The sequence below is a fragment of the Rattus rattus genome, chromosome 9, assembly GCF_011064425.1.
Source record: "Rattus rattus isolate New Zealand chromosome 9, Rrattus_CSIRO_v1, whole genome shotgun sequence".
NCBI lineage: Eukaryota > Metazoa > Chordata > Mammalia > Rodentia > Muridae > Rattus > Rattus rattus.
In genome coordinates, this window is record NC_046162.1 from 16,742,257 (window position 1) to 16,761,621 (window position 19,365).

General features: G+C 49.4%; 1 protein-coding gene across 1 annotated transcript in view; it reads right to left on the minus strand.

The window, feature by feature from the left end:
- Sec14l5 (SEC14 like lipid binding 5) overlaps positions 1 to 19,365 on the minus strand; it is a 40,208-nt gene that overhangs the window by 19,607 nt on the left and 1,236 nt on the right. Inside the window, exon 3 of the mRNA XM_032912736.1 lies at positions 348 to 497. Coding sequence (XP_032768627.1) covers positions 348 to 497 — 150 coding nt within the window. The remainder of the gene's footprint in view (positions 1 to 347; positions 498 to 19,365) is intronic.

Here is a 19,365-nt window from a genome sequence, read left to right on the forward strand (position 1 = left end):
CCAAGAATGCTCCACCCACCTACCCACATACCCACAAACCCACTTGAAGCCATCGGGTGTCCTTTGTCCTGCAACCAGACATTCTGCCCTGGCCCTCTTCCCAGTCCCAATGCAACACCACCACCCAGTCATTTCCACCACCCAGCCACCTCCGCCATCCAGTCGTGGTCCAAACCCATAGACCCGCACCCCACTCCATGTCCCCGGATTTGCATCTAGCTCTGGTTCCCAGAGCCTGAACTGAGTCCCTAGCTGCTAGAGCCCTACCAGAAGGTTCTGGCGTCTCCATTCCACCCCAAGTGGACCCATTCACACGGTGCACACCGGGACCCCGGCCCCGTGCGCACCTTCCGCAGCAGCCGTGGGGCATCCACTCGCAGCCTGCAGCTCCGCTCTACGGTGTGCACCGCTCCATCTGCGCTTCGACACTCGCTCAGGACTTCACTACCCAGAAAGACTGGGATAAGTGGGCAGGTGGGGAAGCGCTTCTCGTAGGCCTGCGGACAAAGAGACGGTGAAGAGGGGGTTCGTTCCTGAAAGAGACTGCCCCTAGACAGAGGTACCCAGTCACGAGGACAGCACACACATCTTGGCCTCTTTTCAGAACAGTGATACAAGACCCCATCTGTGACATTTTAAATTTTTTTCATTTACTTATTTTGGTGGTATTGGGGACTGAACCCAACCAGGCAAGCACTCTAATATTGAGCTACATCTTCAGCCTGCTTTACTTTGTATTTCGGGACAGGGTCCCCCTAAATTGACCAACTTCTCCTTCTTGAACTCATTCTGCAGTACAAAACCACCTTGCAGCCTTCTCAGTGGCGGGGATGACAGCCTGGGTCTGAGTTAGGCCCAGTTCCTAACCTCAATATATTGTTTTTCTCAGAAAAGTACCTGAGCCCTTTTTTCCAACCTGGGTCAAACAGAACGGGTCCCACAAAGAAGGGTTTCCAGAAAAATAAGGGCTACTCCGTCAAAGGCTATGCACCACCAACACTGATGTGAGCATCCAGGAGGTGGCTTCGAGAAGTGTGACCTTCGGGCAATCAGAGAAATCTGGAAATTCAGATTAAGGGCATGGGACCTCAGACGTGCACACTAAGAAGGAATGTTCCATATTTCATGCCTATGTGTTTGTCCAGAAAATACGAGAGTGTGGGTTCTCCAAACAAACTCTATGTTTCTGTCACCACGTACAAAAGCCTGCCATCAACGTGAATGAGAGCTAACCTCTGAGTGTCAAATGAACTCACACAACTGCCCTGAGGGTCGGAGAGAGACAGAGACACAGACAGAGACAGACAGGAAGACAGAGACCCTGATAAAATGCAACACCCCCTCCTGATTAAAGAAAGTTGCCAATAAACTGTCAGCCACCTAGGAAAAACCCATGGGTAACCTCACACTCAGGGGTGAGAGACCGAATGCTTTGCCCCTCAAGTCAGAAATAAGACTCCAGTGTGTGAGTTCTCCTTGCTTCTATTTAAAACTACAGTTCAGGTTCAAGCTAGGCATCTAGATTGAAAGGAAGAGAAACTCTTTCTATTTATAGACTACATGGCCTTATATAAGAATCCCTGAAATCCCCTCCTCTCTAATCCCCCTCCTCTTTCTCTCTCTCTCTCTCTCTCTCTCTCTCTCTCTCTCTCTCTCTCACACACACACACACACACACACACACACACAAATATATTGAAATCTTTTTTTTAAAGAAGAAAGCATGACCAGCCATTAAAGGCACGTCCCAACAGGTTAGATGACCTGTGCACAGCACACATCACACGCCTACACACAATAAATGGGGAAAGTTTAAATCAAGAATGAAAGAAGAGAGAAAAAAAGACGAAACACAGAACGAGCCAGGCATGGTCTCACACACAGCTATAATCCCAGTGCTCAGTAGGCAGATCCAGGAGAAGCAAGAAAAGCTCGAAGCCTGCCTGTTTGTTTGCTTTTAGCTTGTGCGTTTATTTATTCGCCTGAGGAGAGGAGCATGCACCACAGCACGTATGTGGAAGTCAGAAGTCAACCTGCAGGGTGCTGGACCTCTCTCCCCACCATATTGGATGCTGGACCTCTCTTCCCACCATATTGGATACTGGACCTCTCTCCCCACCATATTGGATGCTGGACCTCTCTTCCCACCATATTGGATGCTGGACCTCTCTCCCCACCTGGACCTCTCTCCCCACCATATTGGATGCTGGACCTCTCTCCCCACCATATTGGATGCTGGACCTCTCTTCCCACCATATTGGATGCTGGACCTCTCTCCCCACCATATTGGATGCTGGACCTCTCTCCCCACCATATTGGATGCTGGATCTCTCTTCCCACCATATTGGTCCCAGTGACAAACTTAGATCGCCAAGCTTGGCAGCGGCCCCTTCACCCGCTGAAATCGTTTGCCAACCCTTTCCACTTTCTTCCCTTTTTCTTTTTCCACGTAGCATTTTTATTGATTCTCTGGGGACCAATAAAATTCTCTGAGAATCATACCATGCACCTCAGAGGCCTGCCCGTTTTACATTGTGAGTTTCAGGCTACAAATAACATTTTGCCTCAGAATAAAAAAGGAAAAAGAGGGGTTGGGGATTTAGCTCAGTGGTGAGCGCTTGCCTAGGGCGCAAAGGCCCTGGGTTTGGTCCCAGCTCTGAAAAAAGAACCAAAAAAAAAAAAAAAAGGAAAAAGAAAAACAAGGGGGCTAGAGAGACGGCTCAGCGGTTAAAAGCACAGGCTGCTCTTCCAGAGGGAGTAGGTTCAATTCCCAGCACACACACATGGCAGCTCACAACTGTCTGTAACTCCAGGATATGACAACCTCACATCTGACACGCAGACAGGCAAAACGCAAATACCCATAAACTACATTTAAAAAAAGAAAAGAAAAACCTTAAGCGCATGCTCGTAATTAGGAACCAGCCTTTAGAAAGGAGAGGCAGTGGGGTTGGGGATTTAGCTCAGTGGTAGAGCGCTTGCCTAGGAAGCGCAAGGCCCTGGGTTCGGTCCCCAGCTCCGAAAAAAAGAAAAAAGAAAAAGAAAAAGAAAATCAATTATAAACATTGCTAGCAAGTATTTACAGTCTGCGTAGAGGAATTGTGTGTATTTGATATGCATTTATAATTGTATAAGTGTGTGTGTGTGGAGATACATAGGATGTTCTACATACGAACATGTATGTAGTTTAAATATGGTACTCGTTTTATACATGAATATGTTTATCATAGTTCATACATATGAATGGTTTGGGGAGATGGCACCCATTGCTTCATATGTGCAAAGCAAGCTGTCAGCCTTGCTCTCAAGGCTTTCACTGGTGTTTTCGTTTGTTTGTTTTGTTTTGTTTTGTTTTCAGGGAGAATCTCACGTGGCCCAGGCTGGCTTTGAAATCACTGCGTATGGAGGATGACCTTAAACTTCTGATCTAGCTTCTAGGTAGGTACCACCTGGCTAGTATGGTATATTTTCAGTGTGTGTATGTGTGTGTGTGTGTGTGTGTGTGTGTGTGTGTGTGTGTGTGTCCAACCCATGGCATGACTGTGTGAATCATGATGTAACTCCCTCTCTACCTGGGTGCTAATTCTCCCATGTATGAGCTGTGTGACCAGGCAGGGCACTTAGTCTCTCTGTGCCCCCTGCTGAAGTGATGTTAGGTGCTATTGAAGAGCAGTTGGGATCCCCTCACCTTGGTTTATCAATGTCGTCGGCCGCTACAACAAGGAGTCCTCCATCAGGAGTGTCCCTGAGGCTGCTGTCCCTAAAGCTACTTCAGGTCCTGGGACTGGATGTGCTTCTTTCTGAGTACAGAGATAGCCTGAGAGGACCCTCAAGCTAAGGATCAAATGTTCAGAGATGACAACTCTGTATCCAGTCTAGATGCTCCCCATCAGAGTCAGCTCTTAGCCTGGCACAACCTGCCTATCTCAGACAAACTCCAAAAATAGTGGCAACATCTGAGGACAGTGACGTCCTCTCTGTTCCTTCAGCTCCAGGAAGGAGACATTGCCCTGGCCCTGAAGGAGAAGGGGTCTCAGGAAGCACAGAAAGGTGCTAGAAGCCGAAGAAGCCATTCTTCCACAGGAGTGTAGATGGCAGACGTGGTCCTGCTGGACTTCAGGCAAACATGATGTCCCATGATGGGAGGACTCCTGGTTTCTGAGATTGCTGTATATATTCACCCTGGCAGGAAGGAAGACATTCTAAAGAGACGCGTGACGGGGGGAAAGGCCATGAGGCCTCAGCCCTACACAAAGAATGACGGGCAACTAAGGAACGCTGAGAGCAGGAGAAACAGTTCTCCCCAGGGATGAACACACTGATTGGTATTGACCAAGTGATCAGCCCTCAAAACAAACATACAAGTAAAAGTCTACAGACTGAGCAGAGGGCATTTATATGTTCAGGAATGATATGCATGTGTGTGTATGTATGTATAAACAATTAATGAAAAAAGAAGTCAGGAAGACGAAATGGAAAAAAGGGAGGGTATATGAGAGGATTTGGAGGGAAGAAAGGGAAGGGGGAATATAATATATTATAATCTCAGGAACAAAACAAACGTTTTCAAAAAGAGATACTGGGATTGGGATTTAGCTCAGTGGTAGGCGCTTGCCTAAGGCATAAGGCCCTGGGTTGACCCCCAGCTCCAAAAAAAAAAAAAAAAAAAAAAGAGAGAGAAAGGGGTTGGGGATTTAGCTCAGTGGTAGAGCGCTTGCCTGGGAAGCACAAGGCCCTGGGTTAGGTCCCCAGCTCCGAAAAAAAGAACCAAAAACAAACAAACAAACAAAAAAACAAACAAAAAAACAAAAACAAAAACAAAAAAAAGAGAGAGAGAGAAAGATACTTGTACCTCTCTCTGGCTATTTCAACGATGGTCCTCAAAAAATTAGAATTTTCCCAGAAGCCTCATGATAGGAGAAGTAAAAGGCTGAAGCCTGGTGCCAGCCAAGGGGGCAGCTTGTCTGCAAGGAAGCTCTAACAAGCTGTTAGAACACTTTGCAGAAGAGACTGGAGCCCAGACAGGGATGGGTCAGTGATGTGTAGGGGCCACACCTTGGTCGGGAGTGCTTGGCTACCCAGACCTCTTACCTTCTATTTAAATCCAAACTTCATCTCAAGACACCACAGACAGACGTGAGGGGCTGGGGGTAGCACTCACTGGGCCACTTTAATTGTTCTTCCAGGAGGAGCCACAGTGACTAAATCTCGTTTCTCTGCTTTTCACTACTACATTTCTCTTTACTCACTCATTGAGGATGAATGGCTGAGACTAGTCTGTTAGAGCCGCTGGATCCCAGACTCGGACTCTAACAGCCCCAAGTGACCAGAAGGGTTGCTGAGGGAGACCCCTGAGAACTCTGTCTGTCATCCCACCCCAAGGACAGACCTTTCCCCCTCTAAGCAGGGTGGCAGAGCAGATGGTATAAGAGCCTGCAGGGACCTTGGGCAGCCGCCTGCTCCCAGCAGGTCCAACAAGACCCTTCCTTTCCTTTCTCTAGGCCTGAAACAGCTTCATTCCTGAGTAGACGGGTGGTATCCAGACCCCAGTGATAGCCCGGGAAGATAGGACAAGCTGGCTCCCTGTCAGGTGCCAAATGTAGGAGGGAGGGTGGAGCTGGCCTAGAGGCCACCTCCCCTCTGGGTAGCTGCTGTAGGGCACCATCCCCCGAGCAAAGCAGACACCATCTTCATCCACTCAGCTGAGCCTGCTAGCAAGAACCGCCACCAGGCTAATAAGCTCCTGACACTCCCCCACGGAGCATGGTGGGGAGACATTCTACCACGGAACATGGCCGGGAGAATCACTGGATTCTTACCTGAGAATCCAGTCCCTCCTCTGCCACTTGCATGCAATTCTGTCCTAAGCGCATGTGGCCTTGATGGTCTCCGGTGGTGCTAGAACACGGTGTGCATAGCTTAACTGAAAGAATTGCTCCATCTATGCGGCTACAGGGAAGCCTTCATCCTCGCTGCAGAACCACCTTCCGGTGCAGGGTCTTTGGGTCACGCACACCCCTAGAAGCGATGCGTCACCCGTGCTCTGTAAGCAAACCCTATGAACTCATTGGTTCCCGACGTGGAAATTTGGTGGAACGGTACTTTGGTGGTAGATTTTATTTCTACCACCCCAGGGAAGGAACTCTCTCGACAGTAACAGATGTAGCACTTGGGAAGTGGGCAGAGAGTAGCTGGTGCACGATCTGGTCAGGCAGACCCGGTTTCTGCTGCTTCCTAACTAGGGGGCTTTGGAGAAGCCCACTCAGGGCCTCCGTGTGCACGTCTAGAATGCAGTGGTTACATTCCTGCATCGCCAGAGATTGTCAAGGATGTCACTGATGGAGAATCAAGCAACTTTGTCACCATGGCAAGTTTGGACTGTGCTCCTCAGCTGCGAGCTCTCGTCTTCACCACCTTGGGATGGTGCCCTCTTTTGACTAAATAGGAAGCTGGAGCTCACAGACTCCATGATTCGCCCAGGTCACACAGAACGAGATGATAAATTTGGACTCGAAGCCAGTGGACCCAGCCCCAGCTCTCCTCCGGGAACCCCTTGCTCAGCATCTGTTCCTGTGGGAGGTGCAGAAACAGAGCCAGGCATTGTACCAGGGCCTTTCCAGCTCTGTCTTTCCCTTTCCTGCTCTGAGCCTCTCAATCCCTGCCAGGCCGGGGCAGCACCACCCTCTCCCTCGGACTACCGTCAAGTCCCCGCCCACGCTAGTGAAATAAGTAGACAAAGGGGCAAGCCCTGAGCTGGGTGCCTCCCGGTGAGTAGAGCACTCATCTTAGAAGCACAAGGATTGACTTTAGTTCCTAAGACCCACATACAAGAAGCCGGGCAAGATGGCGCATGCTCGTCAGCCACGCAAGGGAAAGATGGGAGGTGGAGACAGGTGGGTCCCTGGAGCTTACTGGCCAATCAGCCTAGTACGTTCCAGGCCAGTGAGAGACCCTGCCTCAAAAAGGAAGTAAACATCACCTATGGGAAAAGGCCTGAGGTTGACCTCTACATATGTAACTGCACACATGCAAAGACAGACTCTGTGTGTCTGTCTGTCTATTTGTATCTCTCTGTGACTTTCATTCATACGCACACGCACGCGCACGCGCACGCGCACGCACACGCACACACACACACACACACACACACACACACTATCCAAACCTCACACTCCTTACTTTGGCCTCCAACTCCACCGACCCACCTCCCACACCGGCCCCCCATCCTGTTCCAGCCGCACTAGCCTTGCTAGTTCTGGAATGCATCCGGCTTGTCCTGCCACGGGCCCTTGCACCTGCTGTTCCATGTTTGAAAAGCTTATCTATTCAAAGACGGAGAAGAACCAGAGGTATGAGTCACTGGGACTTTCTGGAAGGAGCTACCCTTCTTCCAGGGATTCATGCAGGGCACATGCTGCCCCCTCTCCATTTGGTCCATTCATTTCCTTGACAGCTCTAATCAACATTCCCAATGACAGACATGTGTGGGGGCGGGTCTTATCACAGCCTGCTTCCCCCACAAGTCCTCAGCTCCTTCCCCAGCCCCACCTTTGGTGAAAAAATGACAATTTGCAGTCAGGGGACCCATGTCATCGAGCCATGGTCCCACCTGAATGGCACCCAGGGAGAGAAGATAGGTCACAAGCTTAGCACCACAGCCAATGGATAGCCTGCTTCGCACTGGGAGAGTTCCATCTGAGGACCCCAGATAACAGGCTCGGGGGATGCTGGCTGGAAGCAGATGGCTTTCTACAACTGTAAAAGAGAGGGCTTCATCTTTACCCAGAGGCCTCAGAGCCCCAGTACAGCAGGGAAGAGAGACGACCCATAGATACTTACAGGGTAGAGGACAGTGGCCACCAAGTAGCCCTGGGCACTGCTGAGACCAGCCACAAGGGATCATGGTATGGGGGCTGGGTGTCCCCATCACATCTTCCTAGTGTTCCCCCTTTACAGATGTGCTAGTGGGGGCCAGGAGAGGCAGACAAAGGCAGGGGACTGGCCTAGTGGAGAGGACTCCACATCTGAGCCACTCTCCTGCCTCTCATATTTCATATTCCAGTCCTGAAGCTAGGAAAACAGGCTGCCTACTCCCACTGCAGAAAGATGAGCTGTTCCTTCCCACACCAGAACAAGAACCAAGAGGGCCCTTGGCTTCTAACAGGAGAATGTTCTAGAATGTGGTCTAGAACATTTCCCAGGAAAGCGTGACTGAGCTCCCAGTGGTGAGGCCCAAGTCAGCCTTCCTGTCACCATCTCAATAAGAACAATGAGCACTAAGGGTCAGTCAGAGGGTCAGCATGGAACATTCCAGGCATTTCACACAGCCCCTTCCAACAATTCAACAAAGTAGGAAGTCGGTATGTGACTGTGGAGAAATCAAAGTTCCGAGAGGCCGAGCCACTTGCCCACAATTGCATGGCTTTTGAGGAGAAAAGTGGGCATCTGACCCCCCAGCAGCCAGAGTATGGGTCCTTGGTTCTTGTACCACGTTACCCCTCAAGCCAAATGGTCACACGCACAGGTCTTCCCAAGGACCTGGAGCCTACAACATACCCCGTGAGCCCGTGTTATACTCATTACCGGGGTTGTACACGGGCAATCCCAGCCCCACAAGGTAAACTCTTGTCACGTATCCAGGTAGCAGTGCTGAGGACAGCCTGAAGGAGGTGGCATTTGGTGACACCTTTCAAAAGGTGTTTTCTTTCTTTTATGTTTTGTTCTTTGTTGTTGCTGCTGCTTCTCTTTCTCCCCACCCCCACCTGCTTTGGACACATTCTGTATCTTTTGATTGTTTTAAGACAAGGGCTCGTGCTGCCCAGGCTGGGCTCAAACTCTGTCTGTAGCCAAGGACGACCTTGAACTTCTGATCTCCCGGTCTCCACTTCCCATATCCTGGGATCACAGGTGTGCATCACCAATTCTGATCTAACAGTGCTGGGGACTGAACCCAGGACCCTGTGTGTGTGAGGTGGCCACTCCATCAATGGAGCCACTCCCCAGGCACACGTTCATTTTTTTCTTAAACTGCGGCTTTGTTTTGCGTTGGAGAATCGTTCTGTTGGTCACCTTCCCCTTCCAGGCCTGACTGAGCCTTGAAAAGCTTTCAGGCACTGCTGCCCTGCACTGGGAGAGACACCAGCCTAGATTCTGAGGCTGAAGGGCCCTTCCCTTAACAGGACGTCCTAGCAAGCAGTGGCTCACAGGACCTGCCTATGCCACAAATCTGCTCACACAGCCTCCGTCCCTGCCAAGGGGCCTCAACTACCAGCTCATGTCCCCATCCTTGGCCTGGCCACCCACTAAGAAAGCCTGAGTCTGTCCAGACCAAATAGGTATGTGGGGTATTCTGGGGTCACGAGGCCACAGAAGAATCCAGTTACAGTTCCTTTGCCAGGTAGCAGGGGGTAGGGTGTGTGGGGTGGGGGTGGACAGCCAGGCTTGCCTTCTCAGAAAGAGAGCAGCTCCAAGGGCCGGAACCTGTCGCAGAAGCCACATCTTATGGGTTCCCCAGAGCCTGTCCCTGCAAGGCCACATCTTACGGGGTACCCCATCTTGCAGAAGGAGATTGACACCCTCAGCAGGCAGAGAAGGAAGCTGGAGCTTGGCAACCCGGCATTCTCCGCTGTTCTTGCCTGCCTCCAGGCAGCAGAGTTCAGATACGACGACGTCCCCCTAACTGTGGTCTGACTGTAAAACCCTCCTCTTCCACAGAGGACACGTGTTGAATGAGTTCTACTTGGTCTCCAGTGACGGCCTACTGAGAGGCCGGAGAGTTATGAATGTGTTGTCTGAGCTGCAAAGACAGCCTCCTGATGCTCTTCCAGAGAACTTAAGTCTGCTTCCCAACATTCAGGTTGGCTAGCTCACACCTGCCTGCAACTCCAGTTCTGAGGGATCCAATGCCTCTGGCCCCCATGGGCACCCACAGTGTACACACACACACACACACACACACACACACACACACACACACACACGGGCAGCTGTGGAGCCTGTGGACTATGGGTGTTGACTAGGTAGAGGGCTTGCTTAGCATGCACAGATCGCTGGGTTCCATCCTGAGCATTGTATAAAAACACACACGGTGGTACACACCAGTAATTACAGCCCCAAGAAAGCAGAGGCAGGAGGACCAGTAGCTCAAGGTCACTCTCAGCTACATAGTAAATTCAAGAACAGAGAGCCTGGGCTACAAGAAACCCGACCCCACTATGAGAAAAGGTGTGTGTGTGTGTGTGTGTGTGTGTGTGTGTGTGTGTGTGTGTGTAGGGGTGAGTGTGTCATTGTGCGTGACTTTATGACTTTGATCCCAGCACTTGGGAAGAAGAGCCAAGCAGATCTCTGTGAGTTCAAGGCCAGTCTGGTTTATATAGCAATTTCCAGGACAGCCAGGCTACACAGAGAGAGCCTGTCTTTAAAAAGTGAATATTCCCGCAGTGCCACAGGGATTTGATAAGTGTTTGCATTTGAGCGTTCAGAGCAGAAACATTGTCAGTTACCAAAAGATAGACAAATCTGTTAATAGTGTGGTTCCTCCAGATAATGGACTACCACTCAGTCATTTAAAAAAAAAAAAAAATAGGGCTGGAGAGATGGCTCAGTGGTTAGAGCACCGACTGCTCTTCCAAAGGTCCTGAGTTCAAATCCCAGCAACCACATAGTGGCTTACAACCATCTGTAATGAGATCTGATGCCCTCTTCTGGTGTGTCTGAACAGCTACAGTGTACTTATATATAATAAATGAATAAATATTAAAAAAAATAGAGTGCAGGTTCAGTGAGAAGAGTTTACTCAAAAGTTGTCTTCTCATACCTACACCATAGCATGAGGGCTACACACACACACACACACATACACACACACGCACATGCACGTGCACACACACACACACACACACACACACACACAAAACCTAAACAAAATACAAACACACACCATACAACTTGGATGGTGCTGAATGAAACAGACCAAACACGAAAGGGAAAACATAGTCTGATTTCTTCCCTCCGATACCTAGGATGTCTCTGTAGGCAAAGCAACCAGGAGGGTCCCCAGAGCCCAGGGCAGCGGTAGAGCAAGTGGTGTTTTGCAGGTAGTCTCAGTTGGGCCATGAGAGGCCTCTGGGGGTGCCAGTTGCCCGGCAATGTATCTGTCCCTAATGTCACCAACAGGAGACTTAAAATAGTTGCCAGGGTGGGGCTTTGTTTGGGCTTTGTGTCGCTGTTGTTTGTTTAATGGAGCTGAAGTTGGAGCCTGGAGCCTCCTGTGTGCTCGTCAGGTGCCGTGCCAAGGAGCTGCAGCCCGGCCTAAGGCAGTGAACTCTGAGTCCTGTGTGCTCGATGTGAGAGACAAGCGCTGGCTCCTGACGGCATTGCTCTGCCCCTGCACCGGGAACAGCTATTTGAATGTATTTGTTTTGGTTTCTGCACCAAGGTCTCTATGTCTGTGTTGGTCACCACAACAACTACCCAAGCTGGCTGGTGGCACACAGATACAGTCCCAGCACTTAGGAGGCGGGTCAGGAATTCAAAGCCAGTCTTAGCCACAGCCTTTGAGCCTTGGCTGCATGAGGCCTTGCTGGTGGGGAAGAGGGACACCAAAATACTTCAAATGTGTCGGATAGGGAGCTGGAAAGATGGTTCTGCTGATGGGCATTTACTGCTCTTCCAGAGAATCAAGGTTCGGCTCCCAGCTCCCGCATGGTGGCTCACAATCATCCAGTTACAGGAGATCGAACACCCTCTTCTGACTTCTGCGGGCACCACGCATGCATGTGGTGCACGTACATGTATGCAGTTAGAACACTCATACACATAAAATAGATTTTTTTAATAAAAAAATTTTTTTCTAACATGGTACCACAGAGCTGTGATCTCATCGATCAGTACACAGGCAGTAGGACAGACACAAGTTCAAGGCCATCCTGCAATCACGGTATTCATAAGGGGTTCCAGGCCGGACAAGAGCAACAGAGCAAGCCCCAGTCTTAAAATAAATGAACGGGGTGTGGTGTGCACACCTTTAGTCCCAGCACTCAGGAGTCAGAGGCAGGCTGATCTCCCTGGGTGTGATACCAGCCAGGCTGGGCTCCATAGAGAGTTCCAGGCCCGCTAGGATGACACAGAGAAACCCTGTCTGAAACAAACAAACCGGAAAGAGAGATAAACAGGGACGGAGTGAAGGCTCAGTGGGTGAGAATGCGCCTGCGTGAGAGTCTGAGCCGTAATCCCCAACACACAGCACCGCTGCTGAGAGATTCGCTGGGAGAGACCCCGTCTCAAGGAAGTAAGGCAGAGAGTACCAGACACTCGTGCACTGACACCACATCCACACAGGCACACGCACGCACGCACGCACACACGCACGCACGCGCGCGCGCAAAGAAGAAAAAGAGAACCGGATGACCGGACAGACACAGAGCCAGCTTCCAGAACCTTCCTTAATGAAAAAGACCCTTAAAAAATGAATCAAGCAGTCACCAGAAAAATGACACACTCCGGAGCTAATACTCGCTGACAGGAACGGTGGCTGAGGACCCGCTCCGCTCCCCTCCACTACAAGGCCTCTGGCACGGGGAGACTGTTCGCTAGGCAGTGCACTGGGATACCCCAAATCAGAGCTCGTCGCCAAGGCAGAACTGCTTCCCTTCATTAGTTAGCAACCAGATCAAATGATACCCCAGGGAACTCATTTAATCTCACTTAAATAAGGCCCCAGCTGCTTTATTCAAAGGATGTCCACGGCAACCATTCTGCTGGAACTGCTTTTGGCCCGGGCTGCAAGAGTATCCGGCCCCTTATTAACAATCCGATTGCTCAATTACACGCTGTGTATCAATACAGCATGGCCAAGGCTTTAAATATTTTAACACTGAATTGCAGGAGGACGGAAGCGTGTCTTTACAACCGGTGGAAAGCCTACTACTTAAAAATATTCCGCTTCAGGCCCTCGTTCCTCTTTACATGGGTGGGATCCGAGGAGATTTGGAGCCCCAGACACCCCGGGACAGTAGCCACACAAGAAAGGATTGAGGGCATTTCTGAAGCCTCACCACCAAGATTTGGACCCGGGGGTTTTACCAAGGGCCATGATGTAAACTCACTATATGGAGTAGGAGTCTCTAAATTCCAGTCTAAGTTCTGCTGTGTGCTGGGCGTTGTTACTGACATTCAATGAGATGGCAGCAAAAGTTAAAGAAACATAGTGTTAGGTTTGTGTGGGGGCGGGGGAGGGGAGCTCAGAAGGATTCCTGAAGAATAAGGGATTTACTAGAAGAAATACTAACTCCAGGCCAGAGCAGCCACAATATGGGGAGGTTCTATAGAGAGGTCAGGCACCAGCTCCAGAGGCAAGAAGCATGGTGGACACTCTGAAGAGCACCGGAGGTCAACAGGGCACAGGAGGGAGACTTCCTGTACCTTTCAAGGGTGGGGCCGTTCATGGCAAGCCTGTGGTCTGATTCCCTGCAGGGGCAGGGAAGGGAGTGGGGAACAGGCTGTGTGCCTCTATTGGAGATGTACTTCCCAAGTGAGATTATAGACATGTCCCTGGAGGGTCCCTGGGGTGACAGGCTTGTTCCCTGGGGTCCAGTGTAGCTGATAAGGCCAAAACCCCATTCAGAGAGAGTTTTGTCTTGCTAAAGATATTTCGAATGAGAATGTTCAAAGCAGCAGACTGTGGCTAGGGATACGGCTCGGTTATGGCGTGAGTACCTAGCACAAGGCCTCAGGTTTCATCCCCAGCTCCATACTTTAATGCAGCGAGCTTCAGTTTCAGTGAGAGACTATCGCCAATAAAGGACGGTGTCTTGTTCTATCCCTCTCAGCCTACTCGCTTGAAACGGGAGCTAGGGTGCCTCAAAATTCCTCCCTTTTTCATCAGGGCTGTTAAGAGCTGGGGAGATGGCTCAGTGGTTAGAAGCACTGGCTGCTCTTCCAGAGGACCTGGGTTCAACTCCCAGCAACCACATGACGGTTCACAACTGTCTCTAACTCCAGTTCCAGGGGGTCCTTGGCACCAGGCATCCGTGTGGAGCACATATCTGTGCATGCAGGCAAAATACCCATACACATAGAACTACTATCAGATCATTCTATTATATCATTGTTCATTGTATAAATTGCATTGCTATTTATAGAATACATGTGGTTTAAAACCTGTAAGGGTTAGAGAGATAGCTCAGTGGTTAAAGGCGTGTACTGCATTTCTGGAAGACCCCAGTTCTGTTCCCAGCACCCACGTTAGGAGTTAGAACCACCTGTACCTCCTGATCCAGGGAGGTTGGTGTCTCTGAACTCCACAGAATTATGATGTTAGGCAGAGGCAGGCAGTTCTCTGTGAGTCTAAGGTTAGGCTGGCTTACATGGCAAGTTCTGGGCCAAGCCAAGTCTCTATAGTAAGACTTTGTCCCCAACGCCCACAATGAAAGTATCAGAAGTGTGCATATACCACACACATACAAACACAAACACACACCAACCCCCTCCTTCTTTTTCCTTTTCAGGACACTATGTAGCCAGGGCTGTGCTTGAACTTGTAATCTTCCTGATTCAGACTGCCAAGTACATGAGCCACCATGCCCAGTTTAAAAAATTTAACCTCGGGGCTGGAGAGATGGCTCAGTGGTTAAGAGCACTGACTGCTCTTCCAGAGGTCCCCAGTTCAATCCCCAGCAACCACATGGTCGCTCACAACCATCTGTAATGAGATCTGATGCCCACTTCTGGTGTGTCTGAAGACAGCTACAGTGTACTTGTGTATAATAAATAAATAAATATTAAAAAAAAAAACAACTAAACTCAGCCAGGCACTGGTGGTGCACACCTTTAATCCCAGCACTCAGGAGGTAAAGGCAGGTGGATCTCTGAGTTCTAGGCCAGCCTGGTCTACAGACGAAGTTCTCTCTTCCCTCCCCACTCCTCTCTCTCACTGTGTGTGTGTGTGTGTGTGTGTGTGTGTGTGTGTAGGTAATGCTCCGAAATGTTCAAGTGTGGACATCAGAAGCTGATACCATGCCTCCTTCCCTCTCTCTCTATCTTATTTTTGAGGTACAGTTGCCCACTAATCCTGGAGCTCAGCACATCTCTACTAGGCTGACTGACCAGTGAGTCCTGAAGCTCTGCCCTTCTCTGTACCCCGATCCTGAGCCTTAGAGATGCACACGATTGCACTCAGCTTGTATACGTGTGCTGGGGAGCCCCACTCCCTGCCTCGTGGACGCACAGCAAGCTGAGCCATTTCCTTGGCTCAACTCTTTAAAATAGTTTTCACAGTTAGGAGGCTAACAAGGAAGATTGTTGTGCGTTCCAGGCCAGTCTGAGCTAAGGAGTGAAATCCCGTCTCAAAATAAACACCAATCAGTTGGGCCAGTGAGGTGGCTCAGTGGATGAAGGTGTTTGTGGTAAGACTGAAGACCTGAGTTCAGTTCCCAGAACTCACATGGTAAAAGAAAACTGAGTCCAGACAGTTATCCTCTGACTGGAGATGTCTGTCTATCATCTATCTATCTATCTATCTATCTATCTATCTATCTATCTATCTATCTATCTATCCATCCATCCATCCATCCATCCATCCATCCATCTAATCTATCTATCTATCTATCTATCTATCTATCTATCTATATCTTGTTATCTCTTTCACTCTCTGAAATAGTGTAATAAAAATTTTAGATATCTTGCTGGAGAGATGGCTGAGGCTAAAGGCACTTACTGCTCTTCCAGAGAGGACCAGGGTTCGGTTCCCAGAACACACATCAGATGGCTCACAACCAACCACTTGTGACTTCAGTTCCCATATGATCAGCCTTGGTGGCTGTCTACATGCACATAAACCCATGAAGGCATAACTACATACACATAAATAAAGGGAGAAAAAGGAACCTTTAAAAAGTTTCAGAAGTCAATCGGTAAATCTGAGAAGCCTTTCGGTTTCTGCTGGTGGGCTTTTGAAGCATGATGGTTGATCCAATTCTCCAGACACTTCTGTCAAACACAAACCAAAAGGCCAGCAGCTCATCCCCAGTGGTCCAGCCTGGAGCCCACGCTGAGGGCAAGCATCAGCTGAGGAACAAAGAAGGGCATTAAGGGCAGAACAACCCCTTTGTGCCTCCAAAGCCACAAATTCTGTGTAGTTATGTGGCTATTTGAGGGACAATAGTGTTTTGTCAACAGTCAGCAAAGAGTCTTTGTCTGTGGTGAAGCTACAGGATCTGGACACAGACAAGAACAGGACGGAAGAGAGGAGGAGGCTGTGACCCGCCCTCTAGAGAACACTTTGAAGATGACTCAATGCGATTTACTATTTAATTTGTTTGCTTGTTTGTTTGGTTGGTTGGTTTGGTTTGGTTTGGTTTTTGAGACAGGGTCTTTTTGTGGAGACCAGGCTGCCCTCCAACTCAGAGATAAATCTCTCCTCCTCCTCCTCCTCCTCCTCCTCCTCCTCCTCGTCCTCCTCCTCTTCCTTCTCTCCTCCCTCTCCTCCTCCTCCTCCTCCTCTCCTCCTCCTCCTCCTCCTCCTCTTCCTCCTCTTCCTCCTCCTCCTCCTCCTCCTCCTCCTCCTCTTCCTCCTCTTCCTTCTCCTCCTCCTCCTCTTCCTCCTCCTCCTCCTCCTCCTCCTCTTCTTCTTCTTCCTCTTTCTCTTCCTCCTTTCTTTTCTCCTCCTTCTGCTCCCCCACCCCTCCCCTTCTCCTTCTCCTCCTCTTTTTTCCTCCTCCTTCCTCTTCTTTTTCAATTAGGGCTGGAGGATGAGGGCTTAAGACAGCCTCATAGCTTACAATGACTTTGATTTCCCAATCCTCTTCCCTCTGCCATCTTCCCACCTACTGCTAAGGTTCTAGGCATGTGTCACCACACCCAACTGTGAATATTTTTTATAACCTATACATGGTAAATTAAGTTTACATATTTTGTTTGTTTCTTGAGACAGGGTTTCTCTGTGTAGCCATCCTGGAACTCACTCTGTAGACCAGGCTGGCCTCAAACTCAGAGATCCGCCTGCCTCTGCTTTCTGAGTGCTGGGATTAAAGGATGTGCCACTGCTCGGCTGAACTAACATTTATTAAGCCCACATGGCAAGTCACTTTCCACCCTCCAGACCTGTGTCTTGGCTTCATGTCTGAAAGGGTTTTGAGACAATCCTAGGAGAGGACAAACTCTCTCTTCTACTCAATGAATGAATGGGCTCAGAAGCTGAGGAAATGTGAGTAGCCGGGACCACTAGTTACTTAGTTACCTAACCATTTCCCCTCCACTTCCTAAGATTTTTCTAAGTGTTTAAACTACCTTTATTTATTTGTTTGTTTATTTATTTATCTGGGAGGCAGTGCATGTGGAGGTCAGGGGACAATTTGTGGAAATCTATTCTCTTCCACCACTTGGGTGCCAGGAATGGAACTCAGGTGATCAGGCTCGAAGACCTTTACCCAGTGAGCCATCTCATGAGCCTTTCTCTTTTATACAGGGTCTCAAGTAGCTCAGGCTAGCCTTGAAATCACGACAAACTGAGGCTAAGCAGCCTCCTACCTCTAAGCCTCTGGCCTGGGATTATGGTGGAGCACTATGATATGAAACGACGAGGTGCTGAGGACCGAGCCCAGGGCTTTGTTCACGCTGAGAGAACACTCCACAGACTGAGGCACACCCTCTGGTATTCCTCATCTGCTTGGTATGAAGTAAGCTGTGTACTGAGACCAACACACATGCACACACACACACACACACACACACACACACACACACACACACATACACACACACACATACACACACATACACATACATACACACACATACACACAGGCATACATTCACACACACATGCATAGACACATACATACATATACACATGCACACACATACACACACATTCATACACATACATTCATACACACATACATACACACACACACATATATATACACACACATACACACACACACACACACATACACACACACACACACACACACACACACACACACACACACACACACACACACACACACACACAACACACACATACACACACACACACACACACACACACACACACACATACATACACACACACACACATACACACACATACACACATATACACACACATACACACACATACACACACATACACACACATGCACACACATACACACACACACCTACACACATACATTCATACACACATACATATACATACACATATATACACAAACATACCACACACATACCTACACACACACATATATACACATATACACACACAACTACACACATATATACACATTGTTAATCACCTGTGACAACCTTATTCTAGACACACACACTGTTAATCAATGACAACCTTATTCTGTAGCCTTGTTCCTGTGCTTCTGACCAAAGTGGCGAGGTTTCAGCCTCCCCTCTGGAGTCACAGCCCCACGGCAAAGAAAGGGAACCCACAGCCTGCTGCACGAGCCGAGGTGCGAGGCAGAGTTCATGGCTCATTTCCTCTCCATCAGAGCCCGCTGTAGGAGCTGCAGATACCAGTTCAAACAGCCCATCACCATGATTGGGAAAGCAGGGATCCCCATCTTAAAGATAGGCAGCAGAAGATGAGGTGGGGTCACCTGCTCCCAGGCTCCCGGCTTGTCAGCATCACTGTCCTGGGAACCAGCCATGAACTGCAACATTGATGCCTTCTGTAGGCCTTTACTTTCCACTGCTAGAAAAACACAAGCGTGTGGCCTCCTAGAGTTGGATCAGACAGGACACATGTGCAGATCCCCTAGCTGAGATGGGATCTTGAAAAAAAGCTGGGGTTGGCAGTGGGGTGCAGCAAAGTGGGGGAGACATTGGTGTTTTAAACACTAGTGGGGTGTCTAACTTTTGACACTGATAGGATGCTTTAGCATATAAGGACTGGGCCACATGCATAGCTATCCTGGGACACATGTAGCCATGGGCCAGGTTGGACACATTTCAATATGCATTTATAAAACCTTATCCTCTCACTACCCCGTGTGTGTGTGTGTGTGTGTGTGTGTGTGTGTGTGTGTGTGTGTGTGTGTGTGTGTGTGTGTGTGTGTGTGTGTGTGTGTGTGTATGCTAGGCATGGAACTCAGAGCCTTCTGCATGCTCTGCAAGCATTCACCACTGTGCTTCTCCTCCAGCTCTAGACCTCGTGTGGCTTCTGGGACACCAGTCACATCTATTACTGTCTACCTCAAGTCCACAGCACTGTCCCCTTTCCCCAAGGGAGACTGAAGCTCCAGGATGCAGAGTGGAATCCAGAGTGTTCTAGCTCTGGCCTCAGTGCAAAGACCTGATCTGGAAGGCCAAGGATCCGTGGTCATGCCTAGGCACGCAACTGCCCAGTGCAAGACA